The following is a 20,651-nucleotide window of genomic DNA, read 5'->3' on the forward strand; positions in this document are numbered from 1 at the left end:
AAGTACCATTATTATGATTTACTATTATTATAATTTCCAGCAAAGCTTGCACGGAAACAACTATCACAACTGTACCACTTGAAAGGAAAAATAGAACAGACAAACCCCTTGCTGAGAGCATAGAAAGAGGAGTAGAAAAGGGGAAGAGGTACATTTCAACACTGGGGGCCTGCCCAGAACCAAACATGTGAAACAGACCCAAGGAAGACCCTGGGAGGCAGCACATGCCCGACAACAGTCCAAATATGCAGTCCGTCTCCCTCACTAGACGGTAACCTCCTTGAGGGAAGGACCCACATCTAATTTGTGTTTACCAACCCTATGTATTGTATTTTCCTAAATGCTTAATACAGTGCTCTGCACACAGTTAAGCACTCGATCAATACTCACTGATTGATTTTTCCATTGCACTCTCCTAAGCATTTTCTACACTGCCCTCCACACATTTGTGCTCAAGAAATACAACTGACTGATTAGGCAAATTCTTTCATAATCTAAAATGACTAAATCACATTTTGAAAAATTATATTTTAAAAGAAAAGTTACCCTGTGAACCACAAAAGAGTACAAGCCTGCATTCTTTTGGCTCTTCTCTTTCAAAGGAGGGCACTTACTCACTCGGATGGGTTACTGAAGCTGGGAGCCAGTATATCTGCTCTGACAGCAAGAACTGCAGAGAGGTGGAGGGGAGGAAAGGGGAAGAGAGAAAAGAGGTAGACAGTAAATAACACCATAGATAATCTGATGAAGGAGAGTGGTCTGGTATTTAGAAGAAGGAGCTGGAATCCTGGGTTCTATTTCTAAAACCTCCAAGGAAGACTTGTGACCTTGAATGACCAAAAGTACCTTTCTAAGCATAAATTTTCTGGCTGAGAAAACCAGGAAAAACTGATTCTAAAACAGTGGCAGGATTCTTAGATGACAGGGATGCAAAGATTCACTACTCTATCAATAACCTTGTGAGGTGGAGAGCCAATTTCATGAATTGAAAGGACAGGCTCTTGTGTTTCTCATTCTATTGCATTAAAAAATATACATTTAATGATAATGACTTTTCTTAAAAAATAATTAAAAAAGAAGCTGATGATGAGTGAGTACATTACACTGTTTGCTAGCATCAGCTTGTTCAATCCAAAAAGGGTAAACAGGTAGGGTATTTAAACAAAGAAAAAAATGTTAGTTACAAAGCACCCTGTGCTGAACTGTGGCTACCTTACCAGAAAGTTTAGCTTTGTGATCAAATACCCTAGTCTCTCACTACCTTTGGGACTTTCCTTATCGAACATATTTAGAACTGTTGAACAAAATTCCAAGGATACCAGGTAAATGAAATGATTGTGTGTGTGATGTGGCATGGGAGGGGAGAGGATTGATAGGTGTAATGAACTAAAGAATAGATAATGTCCTTCCTCTACCCAAACCCTCCCAACACTGCCTTCTAACTTTATTTCTTGTCTTCACAGTTGCTCAGTTCAAGTACACGCAAGTCTGAGTGCCCTGAGGTTTGAGACCATTTCATACGTTTATATCAATCAATCGTATTTATTGAGCACTTACTGTGTGCAGAGCACTGTACTAAGCGCTTGGGAAGTACAAGTTGGCAACATATAGAGACAGTCCCTACCCAACAGTGGGCTCACAGTCTAGAAGGGGGAGACAGAGAAGAAAACAAAACATATTAACAAAATAAAATAAATACAATAGATATGTGCAAGTAAAATAAATAAATAAATAGAGTAATAAATATGTACAAACATATATACATATATACAGGTGCTGTGGGGAAGGGAAGGAGGTAAGACGGGGGATGGAGAAGGGAACAAGGGGGAGAGGAAGGATGGGGTTCAGTCTGGGAAGGCCTCCTGGAGGAGGTGAGCTCTCAGTAGGGCCTTGAAGGGAGGAAGAGAGCTAGCTTGGCGGATGGGCAGAGGGACGGCACTCCAGGCCAGGGGGATGACGTGGGCTGGGGGTCGACGGCGAGACAGGTGAGAACGAGGCACGGTGAGGAGATTAGCGGCATAGGAGCGGAGGGTGCAGGCTGGGCTGTAGAAGGAGAGAAGGGAGGTGAGGTAGGAAGGGGCGAGGTGATGGAGAGCTTTGAAGCCCAGGGTGAGGAGTTTCTGCCTGATATATCACCTACTCATTGCTAAAAATATATGAAAATGTCTCTATTATATTTAAGTTAGCTGCCTAAATTGAGGCAGAACTATTGCCTTCAACATACAAAAAACTTCAGCCACCTCACCTTGAATGTTCAGCAAGAGGTGCCATCTCTCTACCCCAATGTCAGAGCTGAACTGACTTCTCCAAACATAAAGCCCTAATATATCAGACAGGAATCCTACCTTTTCTGATCCTGGGATGCAATCAGTACAGAGATTTCTACCCAGCAGAGACACAGATCCCAATAAATCCTATAGAAGCAAAATAATCAGAACACTTTCCATCAGATATCCCAAACCGCAAAACTTTCAAAGGGGGTTGAAATCACTGGGGCAACCAATGATTTCTTATATCTGATTTCTGATATCAAAACACAGAATAGGAAACCCATAAAAGGGATCTGGAACAAGACAAACTCAAAAGAGCAGGCAAGCAGTGTGGGAAGCAGCATGACCTAATGGAAGGAGCAAGGGCCTGGGAGTCAAATGACCTAAATTCTAATCCCAGCTCTGTCATTCATCTGTTGTGTTACCTTGGGCTAGTCACTTAATGTCCCTGTGCCTCACATACCACATCTGTAAAATGGGGATTAAATCTTACCTTGTAATACTTACAGACTGTGAGCCCCATGTGGGACAGGTACTGTATGTCCAACCAGTTCAGTGCCTGGCACATAGTAAGCACTTAACAAATACCAATAAAAGCTAATACACCCAACCCCTGAGAAAGAAAACCTGAGCATAACAAAATAAAACAAACTCACAAAAAAAACCCACAAGCGGAGCACATAAAATATTTTAAACCATCATTTCTCAGTTCAGTTAGTATTAGAAGACTACCAAGTGTTTGCCTGGGGGGGCGGGGAAGGGTGGTCTCTGCTGGGCTCTGCTGGCCAGAAGTCCGTCCTGGCCCTATCACAAGCTAACAGAAGCTCCTTTTCTCTAGTGGCTGACTCTAAACCTCAGCTGGATTATCTAAGGCTGAAGAGCAGCCCTGAGTTTCTGAAAGCCTACCCAAGGTTATAGGCCAGGGGTAAGACTGCCGTGGTAAACTGTCAGCTACAGGGATACAGATCATCCATGTTGTAGACCAGCTGTTCAAGTGAAAAGGGGCAGCAAAGAAGATGGGGAGGATGACATGCCAAAGCCAAGAGACTTCTAACCTCCATGGCAAAAGTCACAGGACTGAACAAGAATTGGGAACCTCAGCCCAGCTCAATGCTAGGGCTTTCATTGAAAGAAAAAAAGAAGAAAAAGAAGGGGGACTGTTTTGGCATGGACGATAAATTGAGGAAGCACATCCAATCTAAGCGTTTTCCAGTCTGCAATGGATCTCTCACTGATCAAAAGACAGGCTGGGACCGATAAAACTGATTTAAGAGTAATCTGTGAAGATGGGAACTGAAGTCATGTGAGCAGGTGAGTTCTTTCATTCATTCATTCAATTGTATTTATTGAGCACTTACTGTGTGCAGAGCACTGTACTAAGCCCTTGGGAATTACAAGTTGGCAACATATAGAGACGGTCCCAACCCAACAGTGGGCTCACAGTCTAGAAGGGGGAGACAGAGAACAAAACAAAACATATTAACAAAATAAAATAAATAACTAGAATAGGTACAAGTAAAATAAATAAATAAATAGAGTAATACATGCGTACAAACATATATACATATAAACAAGTGCTGTGGGGAAGGGAAGGAGGTAAGGCCCGGGGGAAGAAGGTGGGGTGGAGGGAGAGAGGCCACTGGCTAGGAGATAGGCTACTGGCTAGTTGACTACTTTCCTAGGAATGGCATTAAATTGGCCTTTTATGAAGGGCTCTGAAGATGAGTAGGGCTTGTGGATTGGATTTTAAAGGGGAGGGAGTTCAAGTATGGGAGAAGAGCGTTAGCAGGGCCTAGAAACTAGGACAGATGAAAGCAGCTTCTCCTTGCTCAAACTTCTGATCTTCCAGGCTATTATTCATTTTCTTGTTGCCTCTGAAGTTACTTTCGATTCTTTCAAATCAGTTCTTCTTCCCTTGTTCCTAAAGACCTGCTTAGGTTAGATCTATTTAAGGATCCAGGCATTCTTCTCCATTTTGCCTTCTACATCCTGAAACAAAATCTTTCCCACTGTTCTGCTCAGTCAACAATCCTTCGTCTCACTTCTTCCAAGAAAACTTTCCATTATAATTGCCTACTAAAGGGTTCCTCCCTAAAGGCAAACTACATTGTAACTAGATTTTAAAAACCATAAAGAAAACAGCAGGGCATAACTCATTTGCTGTGATTTCCCACTTCATGATTGAGTCCCAACAGCTTAATCAAGTAGCCTGTACATAAAAAAGGGAAGGATTGTTTCAATTTTGAGAAATTTGCTTTCCTTCAAATTATTCATTCCATACCTTGAAATAATCATCTTGAGATACCTGAGAGTTTCTCACTCTGTTGTCTGGATTAAGTAAACAGGATACAACCGTCTGTATGCTGCGGTCCACAGATTTCTTTTGTGGGCCTTCTGAGTTCCATGAGAGAATAAGCATAGGGAGTGAGGAGTTAAAGACTCAAAACAGAGCTGTTTGGGATACCAACATTTAGGCAGAGAGAGAAACTTAAGTAGCCAACAAAGGAGAGGGAGCAAGAAAGGTCAGAAAGGTGGGAAGAGAGACAGGAGAGTATTCGGCCATTTAAATCGAGGCTGGAGAGTTTCTAGGTGAAGGGATTGGTCCAGTGTGCCACTGGCAGCATGAAGAGTGGCTTAGTGGATAGAGCACAGACCTGGGAGTCAGAAAGACCTGGGTTCTAATTCTGGCTCTGCCACTTGTCTGCTGTGTGGCCTTGGGCAAGTCACTTTTTTTCTTTGGGTCTCAGTTATCTCATCTGCAAAATAGGACTTAAGACTTCTGAGTCTTATATGGGACATGGACTGTATCCAACCTGATTATCTTGTATCCATCTCAATGTTCACGGTGTCTGGATACAGTATGTACTTAACAAATACCTTAAAAAAAATCAAGGCAGATTAGGTTCAAGAAGAACCCATTAGCCTTGGCTAAAGGAGGTTGCTCTAAACTTGGGTAGTGGGGTGGAAAAGTGAAACAAATGAAAACCAGATTGCAGTGGGTGGAGAAGTGAAGGTAGTGGATGCACACAATCCATTCATGGAGTTTGTATGAAATGGGAGAAGGGAGACAGGGTAGAAGTTGGAGGGTGCTAAGGGATCAAGAGGAGTCTTTTCAGTAGGAGGTTGCCTAGAGAGTATGTGAAGGCAGAGAAGCAGGAAAAGAGGTAGGACCAAGTATTTTGGAGCAGTGAAGGGGATGATGTTCATGGCATAGGAAGAGGGTAAGACTACGAGAGCAGGTGGTAGATGTCAGGTAGAGAAAAATGTGATGTTCCCATAAACAAAAGGACTTCCAGGTCAACAAAATTTACTATGAAAATGCCCTTGTTCCCTTTCTTCCCTAGCTCATAAAGGAGGAAAACTTGGCTTAAAAACTTTGCTACATTATGTATTCTGATAATCAACAAAGTTCATTTCTTCGGGGACAGCAATATGTAACATTCAGTGGGCATTCCCTAACAAATACTTTTCTTTTATTGTCAATCATATTTTGAAAATTTCTGGATAAAACCAAGGAACATACAGTTAGGAGACCCTGCAAAATGGAACAAAGTACTATTTCAAAAGGAGTTGGGGGTTTTTTCTTTCCCGAAGCTGATTTTTTCCCTTCCCATGCAAGTACCAGGCATGTGAATCAGAGCCGCCCGCCACAGTGACAAGATTCTCTTGTTTCAAGCTGCAACTGACTGCCTAAGGCAGTTCAGTGGTCACCACCACCTTCCTGAAATACTAAGTACCAGAATAAATTTCAAGGAGCCCACATTTGTACTAAGAACCCTTAAGAAACACTTAAGGGATTAAGTGCAAAATCCAACTAGCTCCTTCTGAGCCAGTCCACTTCTGCTTCTTATGAGTGTTTGGTTCTGATAGGGGGCCTTCCAGCTCAGTTTCAGATTCGGGAAAAATGTTTTCCAAATTGAAGGAAGGATAACTTTCAGGGCTTCCTGGGTCAGGTGCCAAGCCGTTACCCCCATCCATCAATCAAAGGTATTAATTGAGTACTTATTCTAAGCAGAGCACTGGACTAATCCTTTCATGAAAGATTGGGATTGATTTCTGAGCAACTGCTGTTTTCTTGGAACACTGATTGAACATGTGAGCCTTGCTTTTTGGACCTTCACTGCTTTGTGCAGTCTCAGAAGCTAAGGGCTTGTTGCTCTTGGGCTAGCAATTGGAAAACCACTGTTAAAAAGTTAGATGATGTTGGAGGGTTTCTTTCCTCAAATTTTCTTTAAATGACAGAGTGGTCATCAAAACCCACACTGAAGTCTGAAACAAAATGCTTTTGGAATAAACAGAAGTTAACTGAAGCATACTATTCCAGATGTTCACAGCAGTGTGTTCCTTGTCACAGTACATCACACTGTTGTAACTCTGCTTTCAAACAGAAGGGCAAAACACAGGTATATTTCCCATCAGTTATCTGCTAGTCAAAAGTCTGCAAGGGAAGACTGTGGTTAATAAACAGTTTTACACCACATCCATTACTTTGAAGAGCCTGGATCTGAGAACTTCTGAAAAGGTGTCCCAAAAATGAAGAAGACTGCACTTTGCCAGGACAATGTTTGATAAAGCCTGCATTTTGGTTTGGTTCACGAAGCCATCCAAAAAAATTAACATTATAATAACTGTGGTATTTGTTAAAGCACTTGATAAGTGGACTTATCTATTCTATCTTGACTATTGTTTCTGCCTCCTCACCAACCTCCCACTCCAATTCATACTTCAACATGCTGCATGAATCATTTATCAACAGAAATATTCAGTTCAAGTCTCCCCACTCCTCAAGAACCTCCACCTCCACATAAAACAGAAACTCCTTACCATTGGGTTTAAGCACTAAATCAGCTCACCCCATCTTATTTCACATCACTAATCTCTTATTACAGCTCAGCCAGACACTCCACTCCTTTAGCATCAATTTACTCTCTATGCCTCAATCTCACCTACCTTCCTACCTTCCCCTAGCCTGGAACGCCCTACTCATTCATGTACCGCAGACCAACACTATCTCCACTATAAAGCATTACTAACATCTCATGTCCTTTAAAAGGCTTCCCCAGATTAAGCCCTCTTTTCCCAAGCTGGCTCCATTCTGCATTGTCTATGAACTTCAATCTGTGACTTTTGGGCATCTGATACTTGCCCCATACCCAACCCCACACAGCACTTATGTATTTTAAAATTACATGTTATATATTACTTTTTTATTTATATTAACATCAGTCTCTCCTTCTAGACTTCAAGTTCATTATGGGCAGGGAATGTATCTGGAAAATTCTGTTTTACTACATTCATTCATTCATTTAATCAATCTTATTTATTGAGTGCTTACTGTGCACAGAGAATTGTGCTAAGTGCTTGGAAAATACAATTCAGCAATAGAGACAATCCCTGCCCACACCAGGCTTACAGTCTAGAAGAGGTAAAACAGACATCAAAACAAGTAGCAATACTTAGAAATACGGAAGTAAAATACAAGAAGTAGGCTCATTTCTTTATGCTTTACAGATCACCCTCTTAAAAAATAATAATTCAGCAAGCTGGTGTTCCTGTTGTACTCTTCCCAACCTAATGCTCAGAGAAATAGCATAGCTCAGAAAGCTACAGGACAGAGTGGGAATTTGGAAACTCTACATTTCTAATCCTAGCTCTACTTCCTCCTCAACTTTTTAATCTCTTTGTGTATAATGAGGCCACACTAGTTCTAATATGATGGTTAGTGCAGCATACTTCGTTTTGGAGGCTCAATTAAATACTACTTACTCTTTAGAGCTGGTTGGAAAAATAAAAACAGAATTTTAACACATTTGTACATAGTAGTGCTGCAAAATATTAAATTTTTATATCTAGATGATCCCTAATATTTAGTGTGCATATACTGTTAGTTACTGAGTATAAGTAAAGGGATAGCATCAGCTTGAGTCTCAGAGACTGCTGGCACATCATCATCATCATCATCATCATCATCAATCGTATTTATTGAGCGCTTACTGTGTGCAGAGCACTGTACTAAGCGCTTGGGAAGTACAAGTTGGCAACATATAGAGACAGTCCCTACCCAACAGTGGGCTCACAGTCTAAAAGGGGGAGACAGAGAACAAAACCAAACATACTAACAAAATAAAATAAATAGAATAGATATGTACAAGTAAAATAAATAAATAAATAAACAGAGTAACAAATATGTACAAACATATATACATATATACAGGTGTTGTGGGGAAGGGAAGGAGGTAAGATGGGGGGATGGAGAGGGGAACGAGGGGGAAAGGAAGGAAGGGACTCAGTCTGGGAAGGCCTCCTGGAGGAGGTGAGCTCTCAGTAGGGCCTTGAAGGGAGGAAGAGAGCCAGCTTGGCGGATGGGCAGAGGGAGGGCATTCCAGGCCCGGGGGATGACGTGGGCCGGGGGTCGATGGAGGGACAGGCGAGAACGAGGCACGGTGAGGAGATTAGCAGCAGAGGAGCGGAGGGTGTGGGGTGGGCTGTAGAAGGAGAGAAGGGAGGTGAAGTAGGAGGGGGTGAGGTGATGGAGAGCCTTGAAGCCAAGGGTGAGGAGTTTCTGCCTGATGCGCAGATTGATTGGTAGCCACTGGAGATTTTTGAGGAGGGGCGTAACATGCCCAGAGCGTTTCTGGACAAAGACAATCCGGGCAGCAGCATGAAGTATGGATTGAAGTGAGGAGAGACACGAGGATGGGAGATCAGAGCGAAGGCTGATGCAGTAGTCCAGATGGGACAGGATGAGAGCTTGAACGAGCAGGGTAGCGGTTTGGATGGAGAGGAAAGGGCGGATCTTGGCAATGTTGCAGAGCTGAGACCGGCAGGTTTTGGTGATAGCTTGGATGTGAGGGGTGAATGAGAGAGCCGAGTCCAGGATGACACCAAGGTTGCGGGTTTGTGAGACGGGAAGGATGGTAGTGCCATCAACAGAGATGGAAAAGTCAGGGAGAGGGCAGGGTTTGGGAGGGAATACAAGGAGTTCAGTCTTGGACATGTTGAGTTTTAGGTGGCGGGCAGACATCCAGATGGAGATGTCCTGAAGGCAAGAGGAGATGCGAGAGAGGGGGAGAGAGCAGGGGCAGAGATGTAGATCCGGGTGTCATCAGCGTTAGAGATGATAGTTGAAGCCGTGAGAGCAAATGAGGTCACCAAGGGAGTGCGTGTAGATCGAGAACAGAAGGGGACCAAGCACTGAACCTTGGGGAACCCCCACAGTAAGGGGATGGGAGGGGGAGGAGGAGCCTGCAAAAGAGGCTGAGAATGAACAACAATCCTTTCTGATAAGCATGTGCTTGGACAAATTCCAGGACTGTGCCATCATTCTGAAGTCCTTTGTTACTCTCCCTTATTTACTTGTACCTAGGGACACCACAGGATCCCAGTGTCCTGGCACTCCAGCCCAGGTGGTGGGCCAGAAACAGAAATATCAAGAACTCAGGAAGTATGGCAGATGGGATGTCTCTGTATGCTAGCTTATAGCTGCACACTTTGAAATGGTTTGGACTTTTGGCCCACATTTGCCCATAATCCCTCCCAGAATAAATGATGTTCATGCAGGGCACAGAGGTTTTATTTTCTTAGGCTTTATCATCATCATCATCAGTCGTATTTATTGAGCGCTTACTATGTGCAGAGCACTGTACTAAGCGCTTGGGAAGTACAAATTGGCACCATAAAGAGACAGTCCCTACCCAACAGTGGGCTCACAGCTTTATGGAACATACCTTTCCAGTTAAGGTCGAGAGATCATCTCCACCAATTAATTTCATATTCCCTGATGACTGGTCATTACAGTAACTGTTCAACCTGCACTTTCCCAAGTATTTATTACAGTGCTCTGCACACAGTAAAGCGCTCAATAAATACAACTGATTACTTGCCAAGCACTGTACTAATCGCTAGGGTATATGTAAGATAATCAGGTCCCATATATGGGGCTCATTGTCTAAGTACAAGGGAAAAAAGGAAATGAATCCCACTTTGCATATGAGGGGACGGAAGAACAGAGAAATGAAGTGACTTGCCTAAAGCAAGTGGTGACCCAGAATTAGAACTCAGGCCCATGTTCTTTCCAGTAGACCATGCTGCTTCATGGAAATACTTAATAAAACATACTAAAAATCTAAAAAAAAGCAGAGCACTGAACTATTTTCATAATGTATTTGGCAGCAACTTACTTTCATACTACCAAAAAAAAAAAAAAAGGATTTGGTGAGAAAGCCTCAAAAAACTCACTGAATGACACAAACTCTGCACAAAGATAAGTGAGTGAAAGTGAGGCTGAGATAATAATTTAGTCATTTTGTTCCACTTTTGATTAAATGGTACGATTTGAAAAGATTACTTTAAATTTCAAGTGACCTGAGCCTTATGAGCAAATTTAGTTTTTCTATTTTAACAATTATATTTCATTCCTGAGTAATCTTGCATTAAAATAAAAGGCTTCATAAAAGGGAAACAGTAGAAAAAATTAGCTATGTAGATAAATTAAAAAAATGGTTTTTTTTGATGCAGTGAACTTGCTAATATTTCAAAATTGATTTTATTCTAAACTGATTTTCCTCCAGGGCATACTGGAGAAGCTACAAAACTGCAAAGCAATTCAAAATTGTAAAGTTTACATCAGGTCCATGAAAAGAAAGTTTTAAAGAAATATGCATGACAATGACTAACATGTGAAGGGAAATAACTGATTTATTTGCTGTATGATAGGTAGTTCATAAGAATACTCAATCCAGCAGTCTAAAAAAGAAGAAAAAGAAAAACAAATCAAAATAGCCACACAGAACAAATAAAAATCAGACAGAAAAAACTAGGTGACAAGCCAAATAGGTGAGGAAAGAGGTCAGATGCAAACTAAAACCAAAATCACAATATGAAATTCACATAGGTTTGTTTCAAGAGTTTGAAAATGAAGTGTAGAGTAAGACTGGGTGCTTGAGGATATGTTCCCGGTACAGTGAGAAAAAAACTTGTTTTCTGTCACTGTTTTTAGCACTAGCAGTTACGTTTTCTGTACATTTTTCAGCCCTGCAATTGGATATTCAATTTTTTTATGGTATTTGTTAAGTGCTTACTTAACAAATACTTCTAGACTGTGAGCCTGCTTCTGGGTAGGGACCGTCTCTATATGTTGCCAACTTGTACTTCCCAAGCGCTTAGTACAGTGCTTTGCATACAGAAAGCACTCAATAAATGCGATTGAATGAATGAATGCTAACTAGATGCAACAGTCTGTTCTAAGCTTTGGGGTAGATACAAGTTAATCAGGATGGATACAGTAATGGTCCTACATGGGGCTTGCATTCTATGAGAAAGGAGAACAAGTATTGAATCCCCACTCTGCATCTGAGGAAACTGAGGCATAGAGACATTAAGTGACTTGCTCAGGGTCACAGAGCAGGCAAGTGACAGAGCTGGGACTAGAACCCAAGTCCTCTGACCCTAAGGCCCAAGTTTTATCATTCATTCAAACGTATTTACTGAGAGCTTACTGTGTGTACAGCACTGTACTAAGTGCTTGGAGAGTACAATTTGATAACAAATATAGACAACTCCTATCCAACAATGGGCTCACAGTCTAGAAGGGGAGACAGACAACAAAACAAAGCAAAACAAGTAGACAGGCAATGACTTGCCCAAGGTCACCCAGAAGACAGTCCACTAGGCCATGCTGTTTTCCATATCAGAGATCCACTAGAAGCCTGATGGTGTTATGTGAGTAATTATCAATGAGAGGGTCTGCCCCCAGTAATCACTCTTAGCCTGGAATTGATAATGATGAAGATGAATGATGATAAGGGTGATATGTATCAAGCACTTAACTAAAAAATTAGAGTAGATACCTGGGGCTCAAGGTTTAAGCAGGAGGGAGACCAGGTATTGAATCCCTATTAGGCGCTGAGGTCCTGAAAAGTGAAGGGACTTACCTAAAGTTACACAAAGGGCAGGGCTGGGATTAAAACCCAGCTCCTCTGACATACAGGCCTGTGGTCTTTCCACTAGCCCACAATCTCTTTCCACAGAGATCCATCAGAGTAGTTAAATCCAGCTCTCTTTTGCCTGGTGCATTTTTTGTGTACATTTCCCAAATATTTATAAGTAAAATTAAATACAAACTTAAATGAAAAGATGAGGGGGAGGAGGAAGCCAGATAGCTAGACTGTGGTTCTTTAATTTTGGGTCCTGTGACTTCTTACCCAAAAAAAACAGATATGTCACAGCAGTGAAGCACTCTTTATATTTTTCTACAGACCTCTCAGTTTACGTTTTATAATATTCTTTGCCATTTTTAGAAAACTTGAAGTTCAAATCAAAACCTTTGGAAAACTTCATTCTCTCCCTTTCCCGAAAAACAAGAGCTCCTCATTTTTAAAACTAGGCCTCCTCCAACTCAACCCCTGTCATATTTTATTCTCTATAAAAAAGGAACGGAAGGGAGAATTTAATACCAACATCTTCAATTTCTTTCTCCTCAATGTTTAAATGTGTATGCTTATAAAGCATTAATCTGAGTCAGTGTTAAATATTTTAAAGTATTTAATAGCATGACCTAGTGGAAAGAGCATGGGCCTGGGAGTCAGGGGACATGAAGCCTAATCCGATCTCTGCCACTTACCTGCTATACGATCTTGGACAAAGCACTTAGAGTTTCTGTGCCTGTTATCTAATTTGTAAAATGAGGATTAAGACTCTGAGTACCATGTGAGACACAGAATGTGTCCAATCTGATTAGCTTGCATCTATCCCAGCACTTAGTATGGAGTTCGGCATACAGAAAGCACTTAATAAATACTATGAAAAAGCATTTATTAAATGCCCATCTGTGTTTTGCTCTCTCCCGCCATCCTACAGAGCACAATAACAGAAGGGGTCTTAAATGAGAGAAGCTTATAATTTGTCACATTAGAATTGTCTGATTTAAAGACAGTTGGGACAAAACAAAGCAGTTTGATAAAAAAAAAAAACTACGTATAGGCTCATGATAATATTTGTCAGTGTTTGCAACAAAGACGAAGTAAAAGCTGAGTAAATGTTTTCTTTCTGCCTCCACCACACTGAAAGAACTGGGACTAACACATATGATAAAAATGATTCTGACAGTATTTGAAGAAGCAAAGGACTGGGACGGCTTTTAATCGCCATCATCATCACTATCAATATCATCACCACTACCACCAACACCCTCATCCTCATCATCATCATCATGCCTGTATTCAGTGTTGGTCCAAATGCAAAAACAAGTAGAATAATAATAATAATGTTGGTATTTGTTAAGTGCTTACTATGTGCCAAGCACTGTTCTAAGCGCTGGGGTAGATACAAGGTAATCAGGTTGTCCCACGTGGGGCTCACAGTCTTCATCCTCATTTTACAGATGAGGGAACTGAGGCTCAAAGACGTTAAGTGACTTGCCCAAGAACACACAGCTGACAAGTGGCGGAGCCAGGATTTGAATCTACCACCTCTGACTCCAAAGCCCGGGCTCTTTCAACTGAGCCACACTGCTTCCCATGAAGAGTAGAGAATAGAACAGAGAACGGAAGAATAGAGAATGGAATCTATGGAGATGGGGGGGGGTGGTGCAGGGTCCAAGGAGTTACACAGTCTCTTAAATAGAGGAAGTATGATCACCATCCTAGGCCAAGATTGTGGCTTCTGCTGTATTTCTTTCCACCACTTCAACCAGGGCCCTGGAAACACCAGAGAAACAGGAAGGCCAGCTACTGGGAATAATTTTGGAAAAAGTAGTGACATAATTTTAATAATGAAAGATAGCACAGGACCATCAATTCTGGCATCTTTATGGTCAGAGGAGGGCCTGTAAATCAAGGCTGCGGAGGGAGGGGAAAAGGAAAGGGGTGAGAGGGCCACTGTGAGAAACTAGAAACTGGGCAGAAAACACAGGTTCCCCTTCTCATCCGGAGGGGGAGGGAGAAAAGTAGAAGGAAACAAATGAAAAGGGAAGAAGATGTAAGAAGTGGGAAGACGAGAGAGGAACCAATCAATGGTATTTACTGGGTGTTTACTATGTGTATAACATTGCACAAAGTGTTTGGAAGGGACAGGGTCAATGCCTAACTCCCACCTATGTAATCTCTCCCAGAACTTAATATAGTGCTTTGCATACACTGCATGCTTAAAAGAAATACCACTACTGCTGCTGCTGCTACTACTACTACTACTCTACACAACAGAGTTGGTAGTCTCAATTCCTCCCTTCAAAAGGCCTATATTCTAATGGAGGTGAGACATTAAAAAAAATTATTGACAGAAGAATCAGCAGAGCATAAGGATATGTACATAAGTGGTAAGGGGCTTCAGACAGAATCAAAGTACTTAAATGGTACAGACCCAAATACACAGGTAATGCAGAAGGGAGGGTGAATAGTTGGGGAACTGAGGATTTAGTCAGGGAAGGTCTTTTGAAGGAGGTGTGATTTTAGTAAGGCACTGAAGATGGGGTGAGGGGTAGTCTGTTGAAAAATGAATGAGTTACAGGCTAGAAATAGGACATGAGGAACACACTGATGAGATGGACAAGACTGAAATACATTGAGCAGTGTAGTGCTGGAGGAGCAAAGTGATTAGGGTGGGTAGTAAAAAAATTAGTGAGATAAAATACAAGGGGGAAAGGTGACTGAGTAACTTAAAGCTGATGATAAGGAGTTCAGTAGTAGAAAAATAACTTAGGCCAGGTAGGAAGGGGCAAGCTTAATGAGTGCTTTTCAGCATATTATTACTATTATTATTATTACTGCTAGGTTCTTATTAAGTGTCGATCACTGTTCTAAGTGCTGGGGTAGATCAGGTAAATTAGATACGTTACAGTCCCTATTGCAAGGCTCACAGACTGAATAGGAAGAAAAACAGATATTTAAATCCCATTCTACAGTGGAGGAAACTGAGGTATGGAGAAGTTAAGTGACTTGCCTCACACAGAAAGCAACTGGCAGAGCCAGAATTACAACTCAGGTCTCCTGACTCTTGGTGCTAACTGCACCAAGCCATACCTCTTCTCAATCAGTCAATCAATCAATCAATCGTATTTATTGAGCGCTTACTATGTGCAGAGCACTGTACTAAGCGCTTGGGAAGTACAAATTGGCAACACATAGAGACAGTCCCTACCCAACAGTGGGCTCACAGTCTAAAAGGGGGAGACAGAGAACAGAACCAAACATACCAACAAAATAAAATAAATAGGATAGAAATGTACAAGTAAAATAAATAAATAAATAAATAAATAAATAAATAAATAGTGTAATAAATATGTACAACCATATATACATATATACAGGTGCTGTGGGGAAGGGAAGGAGGTAAGACGGGGGGATGGAGAGGGGGACGAGGGGGAGAGGAGAGAAGGGGCTCAGTCTGGGAAGGCCTTCTGGAGGAGGTGAGCTCTCAGCAGGGCCTTGAAGGGAGGAAGAGAGCTAGCTTGGCGGATGGGCAGAGGGAGGGCATTCCAGGCCCGGGGGATGACGTGGGCCGGGGGTCGACGGCGGGACAGGCGAGAACGAGGTACAGTGAGGAGATTAGCGGTGGAGGAGCGGAGGGTGCGGGCTGGGCAGTAGAAGGAGAGAAGGGAGGTGAGGTAGGAGGGGGCGAGGTGATGGAGTTTGGTAAGGAGTTTCTGTTTGATGCAGAGGTGATTAGACCTTGGGGAAACAGCATGGTTTAGCAGCAAGAGTAAGGGCTTGGGAGTTGGAGACGTGGGTTCTAATCCCAGGTCCGCCACTTGTCTGCCAAATGACCTTAGACAAGATCTTAAATTCCCTGTGCCTCAGTTACCTCATCTGTAACACAGAGATTAAGACTGTGAGCTCCATGTGGGACAAAGAGTAAGTCCAACCTGACTACCTTGTATCTACCCCAGCACTTTGAACAGTGCTAGACTAATGGTAAGTGCTTAACAAATACATCATAATAATAATAATTAGACACCCAGTGGATGTCCTTGAAGAGTGAGAAGTGGAATTAAATGATTTCTCAGAAAAATGATCTTGGCTGCAGAGTGAAGTCAGGACTGGAGTGGGGTAAGGTAGGAGGCAGGATGTCAGGAAGGAAGCTTATGCAATAATCAAGGCAGGACAAGATAAGTCACTGGATTAACATAATAGAAGTTTGGATGGAGAGTAAAGGGCAGGTTCTAGAGATATACAGAAAATAGGACTGACAGGATTTGGTGACAAATTGAATATGCATGTTGAAGGAGAGATGAGTCAAGGATAATGCTAAGGTTATGGACTTGTGAAGTAGAGGATGGTGGTGCTGTCTGCAGTGAGGGTAAAATCAAGGGGATGATAGGGTTTGGGTGGATATGTCAAGTTTGAGGTTTTGGTGGGACATTCAACTAGAAATGTCCTGAACGCAGGAGGACACATGAGCCTGAAGAGAATCAATCAATCAATCGTATTTATTGAGTGCTTACTGTGTGCAGAGCACTGTACTAAGCACTTGGGAAGTACAAGTTGGCAACATATAGAGACAGTCCCTACCCAACAGTGGGCTCACAGTCTAGAAGGGGAAGACAGAGAACAAAACCAAACATATTAACAAAATAAAATAAACAGAATAGATATGTACAAGTAAAATAAATAAATAGAGTAATAAATATGTACAAACATATATACATATATACAGGATATACATATATACAGAGAAGAAAGAGAAGAGAAGAAATCAGAGAAGAGAAGAAATCAGGACTGGAGAGATAGATTTGGGAATCATACAAATAGAACTCATTATGGACAGGGAACAAGTATGCTAACTTCGTTGTACTGTACTCTGCTAAGACCTGGATACAATGCTCTGCATGCAGGAATAATAAAAATAATAATAATTATTATTATGGTATTTTTTAAATGTTTACTGTGTGCCAGGCACTGTTCAGCTCTTAGAACAGTGTTTTGCACATAGTAAGCGCTTAGTAAATGCCATTATTTTTATTATTATTATTATTATTATTATTATTATTATCACTAAGCATTGGGGTGGTTACAAGTAAATCAGGTTAGATACAGTACCTGTCCCGCACAAGGATCATAGTCTTATTTCCCACTTTACAGACGAGGTAATTGAGGCACAGAGAAGTGAAGTAACTTGCCTAAGATCACACAGCCGGCAAGTGGCAGAGCCAGGATTAGAATTCAGGATCTTCTAGCTCCCAGGTCCACGCTCTATCCATCATACCATGCTGCTTAAGCAGTCAACAAATACCATTCACTGACTGATTGATAGGGCTGATAGTTGAAACCATGGGAGCAAGGTAGTGGGTGTAGATGTCCCAGGAATGGCAGTTGCCTCATGTGTCCAGGGGAGAACCAATGGGATTCCTCCTGCAGGTGCCCCAGTGTGGAGACCAACCAGATTAATGGACAGTAGGAAAGTGTGGAGATGAAAACCCAACACCGACTAATTGGTGGAGTTCTGGGGAACCGCTGCCATGTGGGGCAGCAGGGCAAGCTGGGATTTCCTGTGTGCCCAACCTGAAGTGCCCTCTGACCCTGTTGCCTCACTGCCACTGTCCGCCTCCTTCACTCTTATGCTCGAGCTGCTGAAAGCTGCTGGCCAAAGTCTAAACACCAAGCCAGCCTCGTTCAATTAAAGTTTATCCTTTCCTGCCTTAACTCTGCCCTCTCCTCTGCCAGACAAAACTATTTCTCCTCCCTTATTGACACCCATGCCCATCATCCCCATCAGCTCTTCCATAAATTTAATTCCCTTCTCAGAACCCCTGTTCCTCCCCCTCCTTCTTCTCTCACCCTCAACGACCTGGCCTCCTACTTCATTAGTAAAATTAACTCCATCAGATCTAAGCTCCCCCAAGTCACTCCTCCCCCTTCTCCAACTTTCTTGCTCTCAACCCTCTCCACTACTCTCCCATTCTTCCCCGCAGTATCCTCAGATGAGATCTCCTCCCTCCTCTCAAGTGCTACTCCGGCCACCTGTGCTTTTGACTCCATTCCCTCTCATCTTATGAAATCTCTCGCCCCATCCCTCCTCCCCTCCTTAACTTCCTTCTTCAGACGCTCACTCTCCACTGGTTTTTTCCCCTCTGCTTTCAAATATGCCCATGTCTCCCCCATCCTAAACAAACCCTCTCTTGACCCCACCTCCCCTTCTAGTTATCGCCCTATCTCCCTCCTACCATTCCTTTCCAAACTCCTTGAACAAGCCGTCTATACCCGCTGCCTTGAATTCCTCAACGCCAACTCTCTCCTCGATGCCCTCCAATCTGGCTTCCACCCCCTACATTCCACCAAAACTGCCCTCTCAAAGGTCACCAATTACTTCCTGTTTGCCAAATCCAATGGCTCCTACTCTATCCTAATTCTCCTCAACCTCTCAGCTGCCTTCGACACTGTGGACCACCCCCTTCTCCTCAACACGCTATCCAACCTTGGCTTCACATACTCTGTCCTCTCCTGGTTCTCCTCTTATCTCTCTGGCCGTTCGTCCTGTCTCTTCTGTGGGCTCCTCCTCCCCTCCCATCCTTACTGTAGGGGTTCCTCAAGGGTCAGTTCTTGGTCCCCTTCTGTTCTTTATCTACACTCACTCCCTTGGTGAACTCATTCGCTCCCACAGCTTCAACTCTCATTTCTATGCTGGTGACACCCAAATCTACATCTCTGCCCCAATCTCTCTCCCTCCCTTCAGGCTCGTGTCTCCTCCTGCCTTCAAAACATCTCCATCTGGATGTCTGCCCGCCATCTAAAACTCAATATGTCCAAGACTGAACTCCTTATCTTCCCTCCCAAACCCTGCCCTCTCCCTGACTTTCCCATCACTGTTGACCATCCTTCCTGTCTCAGAAGGCTGCAACCTTGGTGTCATCCTCAACTCTGCTCTCTCGTTCACCCCTCACATCCGATCCGTCATCAAAACTTTTTGGTCTCACCTCCACAACATTGCCAAGATCCGCCCTTTCCTTTCCATCCAAACTGCTACCCTCCTGGTTCAATCTTTCATGCTATCCCGACTGGATTACTGCATCAGCCTCCTCTCTGATCTCCCATCCTCCTGTCTCTCCCCACTTCAAACTATACTTCATGCTGCTGCCTGGATCATCTTTGTGCAGAAATGCTCTGGGCATGTTACCCTCTCCTCAAAAATCTCCAGTGGCTACCAATCAACCTATGCATCAGACAAAAACTCCTCACTCTTGGCTTCAAGGCTCTCCATCACCTTACCCCCTCCTACCTCACCTCCCTTCTTTCCTTCTACAGCCCAGCCCGCACCCTCCACTCCTCTGCTGCTAATCTCCTCACTGTGCCTCATTCTCACCTGTCCCCCTGTCAACCCCTGGCCTACGTCCTCCCCCTGGCCTGGAATGCCCTCCCTCCACATATCCACCAAGCTAGCTCTCTTCCTCCCTTCAAAGCCCTACTGAGAGCTCAACTCCTCCAGGAGGTCTTCCCAGACTGAGCTCCCTCCTTCCTCTCCCCCTCATCCCCCTGCCCTACCTCCTTCCCCTCACCGCAGCACCTGTATATATGTTTGTACAGATGTATTATTTATTTTACGTGTACATATTTACTATTTTATTTGTTTTACTTTGTTAATATGTTTTGTTTTGTTGTCTGTCTACCCCTTCTAGACTATAAGCCTGCTGTTGGGTAGGGACAGTCTTTGTATGTTGCCAACTTGTACTTCCTAAGCGCTTAGTACAATGCTCTGCACACAATAAGTGCTCAATAAATATGAGTAAATGAATGAATATCAGGTGGCAGGCCAATCACTCAATCAATCACCCAATCAATCACTCAATGGCATTTACTGTGTGCAGAGCACAATACTGACCACTTTGCAGAGAAAACTAAAGCAGTTGGCAGAAATGTTATCTGTCCCTAAGAAGTTTACAGTTCAGAGGATCAGACCTAACAAATCTATGCTAAATTCTGAAGTGCTTTTAAGAACTACAGACCTAGCCAAGGTACAGACAGCTCTCCAAGACTAAGTCTTTCTAGCACACTGAGAAGAATGACTTTATTGTACAGAAGTCGATTTTATCGCTTGTCTTTCCACCTGAGACTTCCTCCTTCCCCAATTCCTTCTGGATGCAGGGAGTCACCTTGTCAAAGTCGTCACTCACCTGTGCATGTTTCCATTGGTGGTGAAGGACTGTCCACAGACAGAACATTTATATGGCCTTTCCCCAGAATGCACCAGCATGTGGCGGTCCAGAGAGCTTGCCGAACTCAGAGACTTTTCACAGATGCTACAAGCATGATCTGTTCCTCCAGTGTCGGAGTTGTGCTACAAAAAGTAACAGGCTCATTTGAATACTTAATAATAATAACAATAATAATAATAATAATGGTATTTGTTAAGTGTTTACTCTGTTCCAAGCACTGCTCTAAATGCTGGGGTAGA

At 42.8% G+C, this 20,651-nt stretch overlaps 1 protein-coding gene across 1 annotated transcript in view; it reads right to left on the minus strand.

Moving 5' to 3' along the window:
* Positions 1-20,651, minus strand: part of LOC119946690 (ras-responsive element-binding protein 1-like) — a 249,262-nt gene that overhangs the window by 93,364 nt on the left and 135,247 nt on the right. The window contains exon 6 of the mRNA XM_038768104.1: positions 20,371-20,534. Within this exon, the coding sequence (XP_038624032.1) occupies positions 20,371-20,534 (164 nt within the window). The remainder of the gene's footprint in view (positions 1-20,370; positions 20,535-20,651) is intronic.

This window comes from Tachyglossus aculeatus, chromosome Y2 (genome assembly GCF_015852505.1).
Source record: "Tachyglossus aculeatus isolate mTacAcu1 chromosome Y2, mTacAcu1.pri, whole genome shotgun sequence".
NCBI lineage: Eukaryota > Metazoa > Chordata > Mammalia > Monotremata > Tachyglossidae > Tachyglossus > Tachyglossus aculeatus.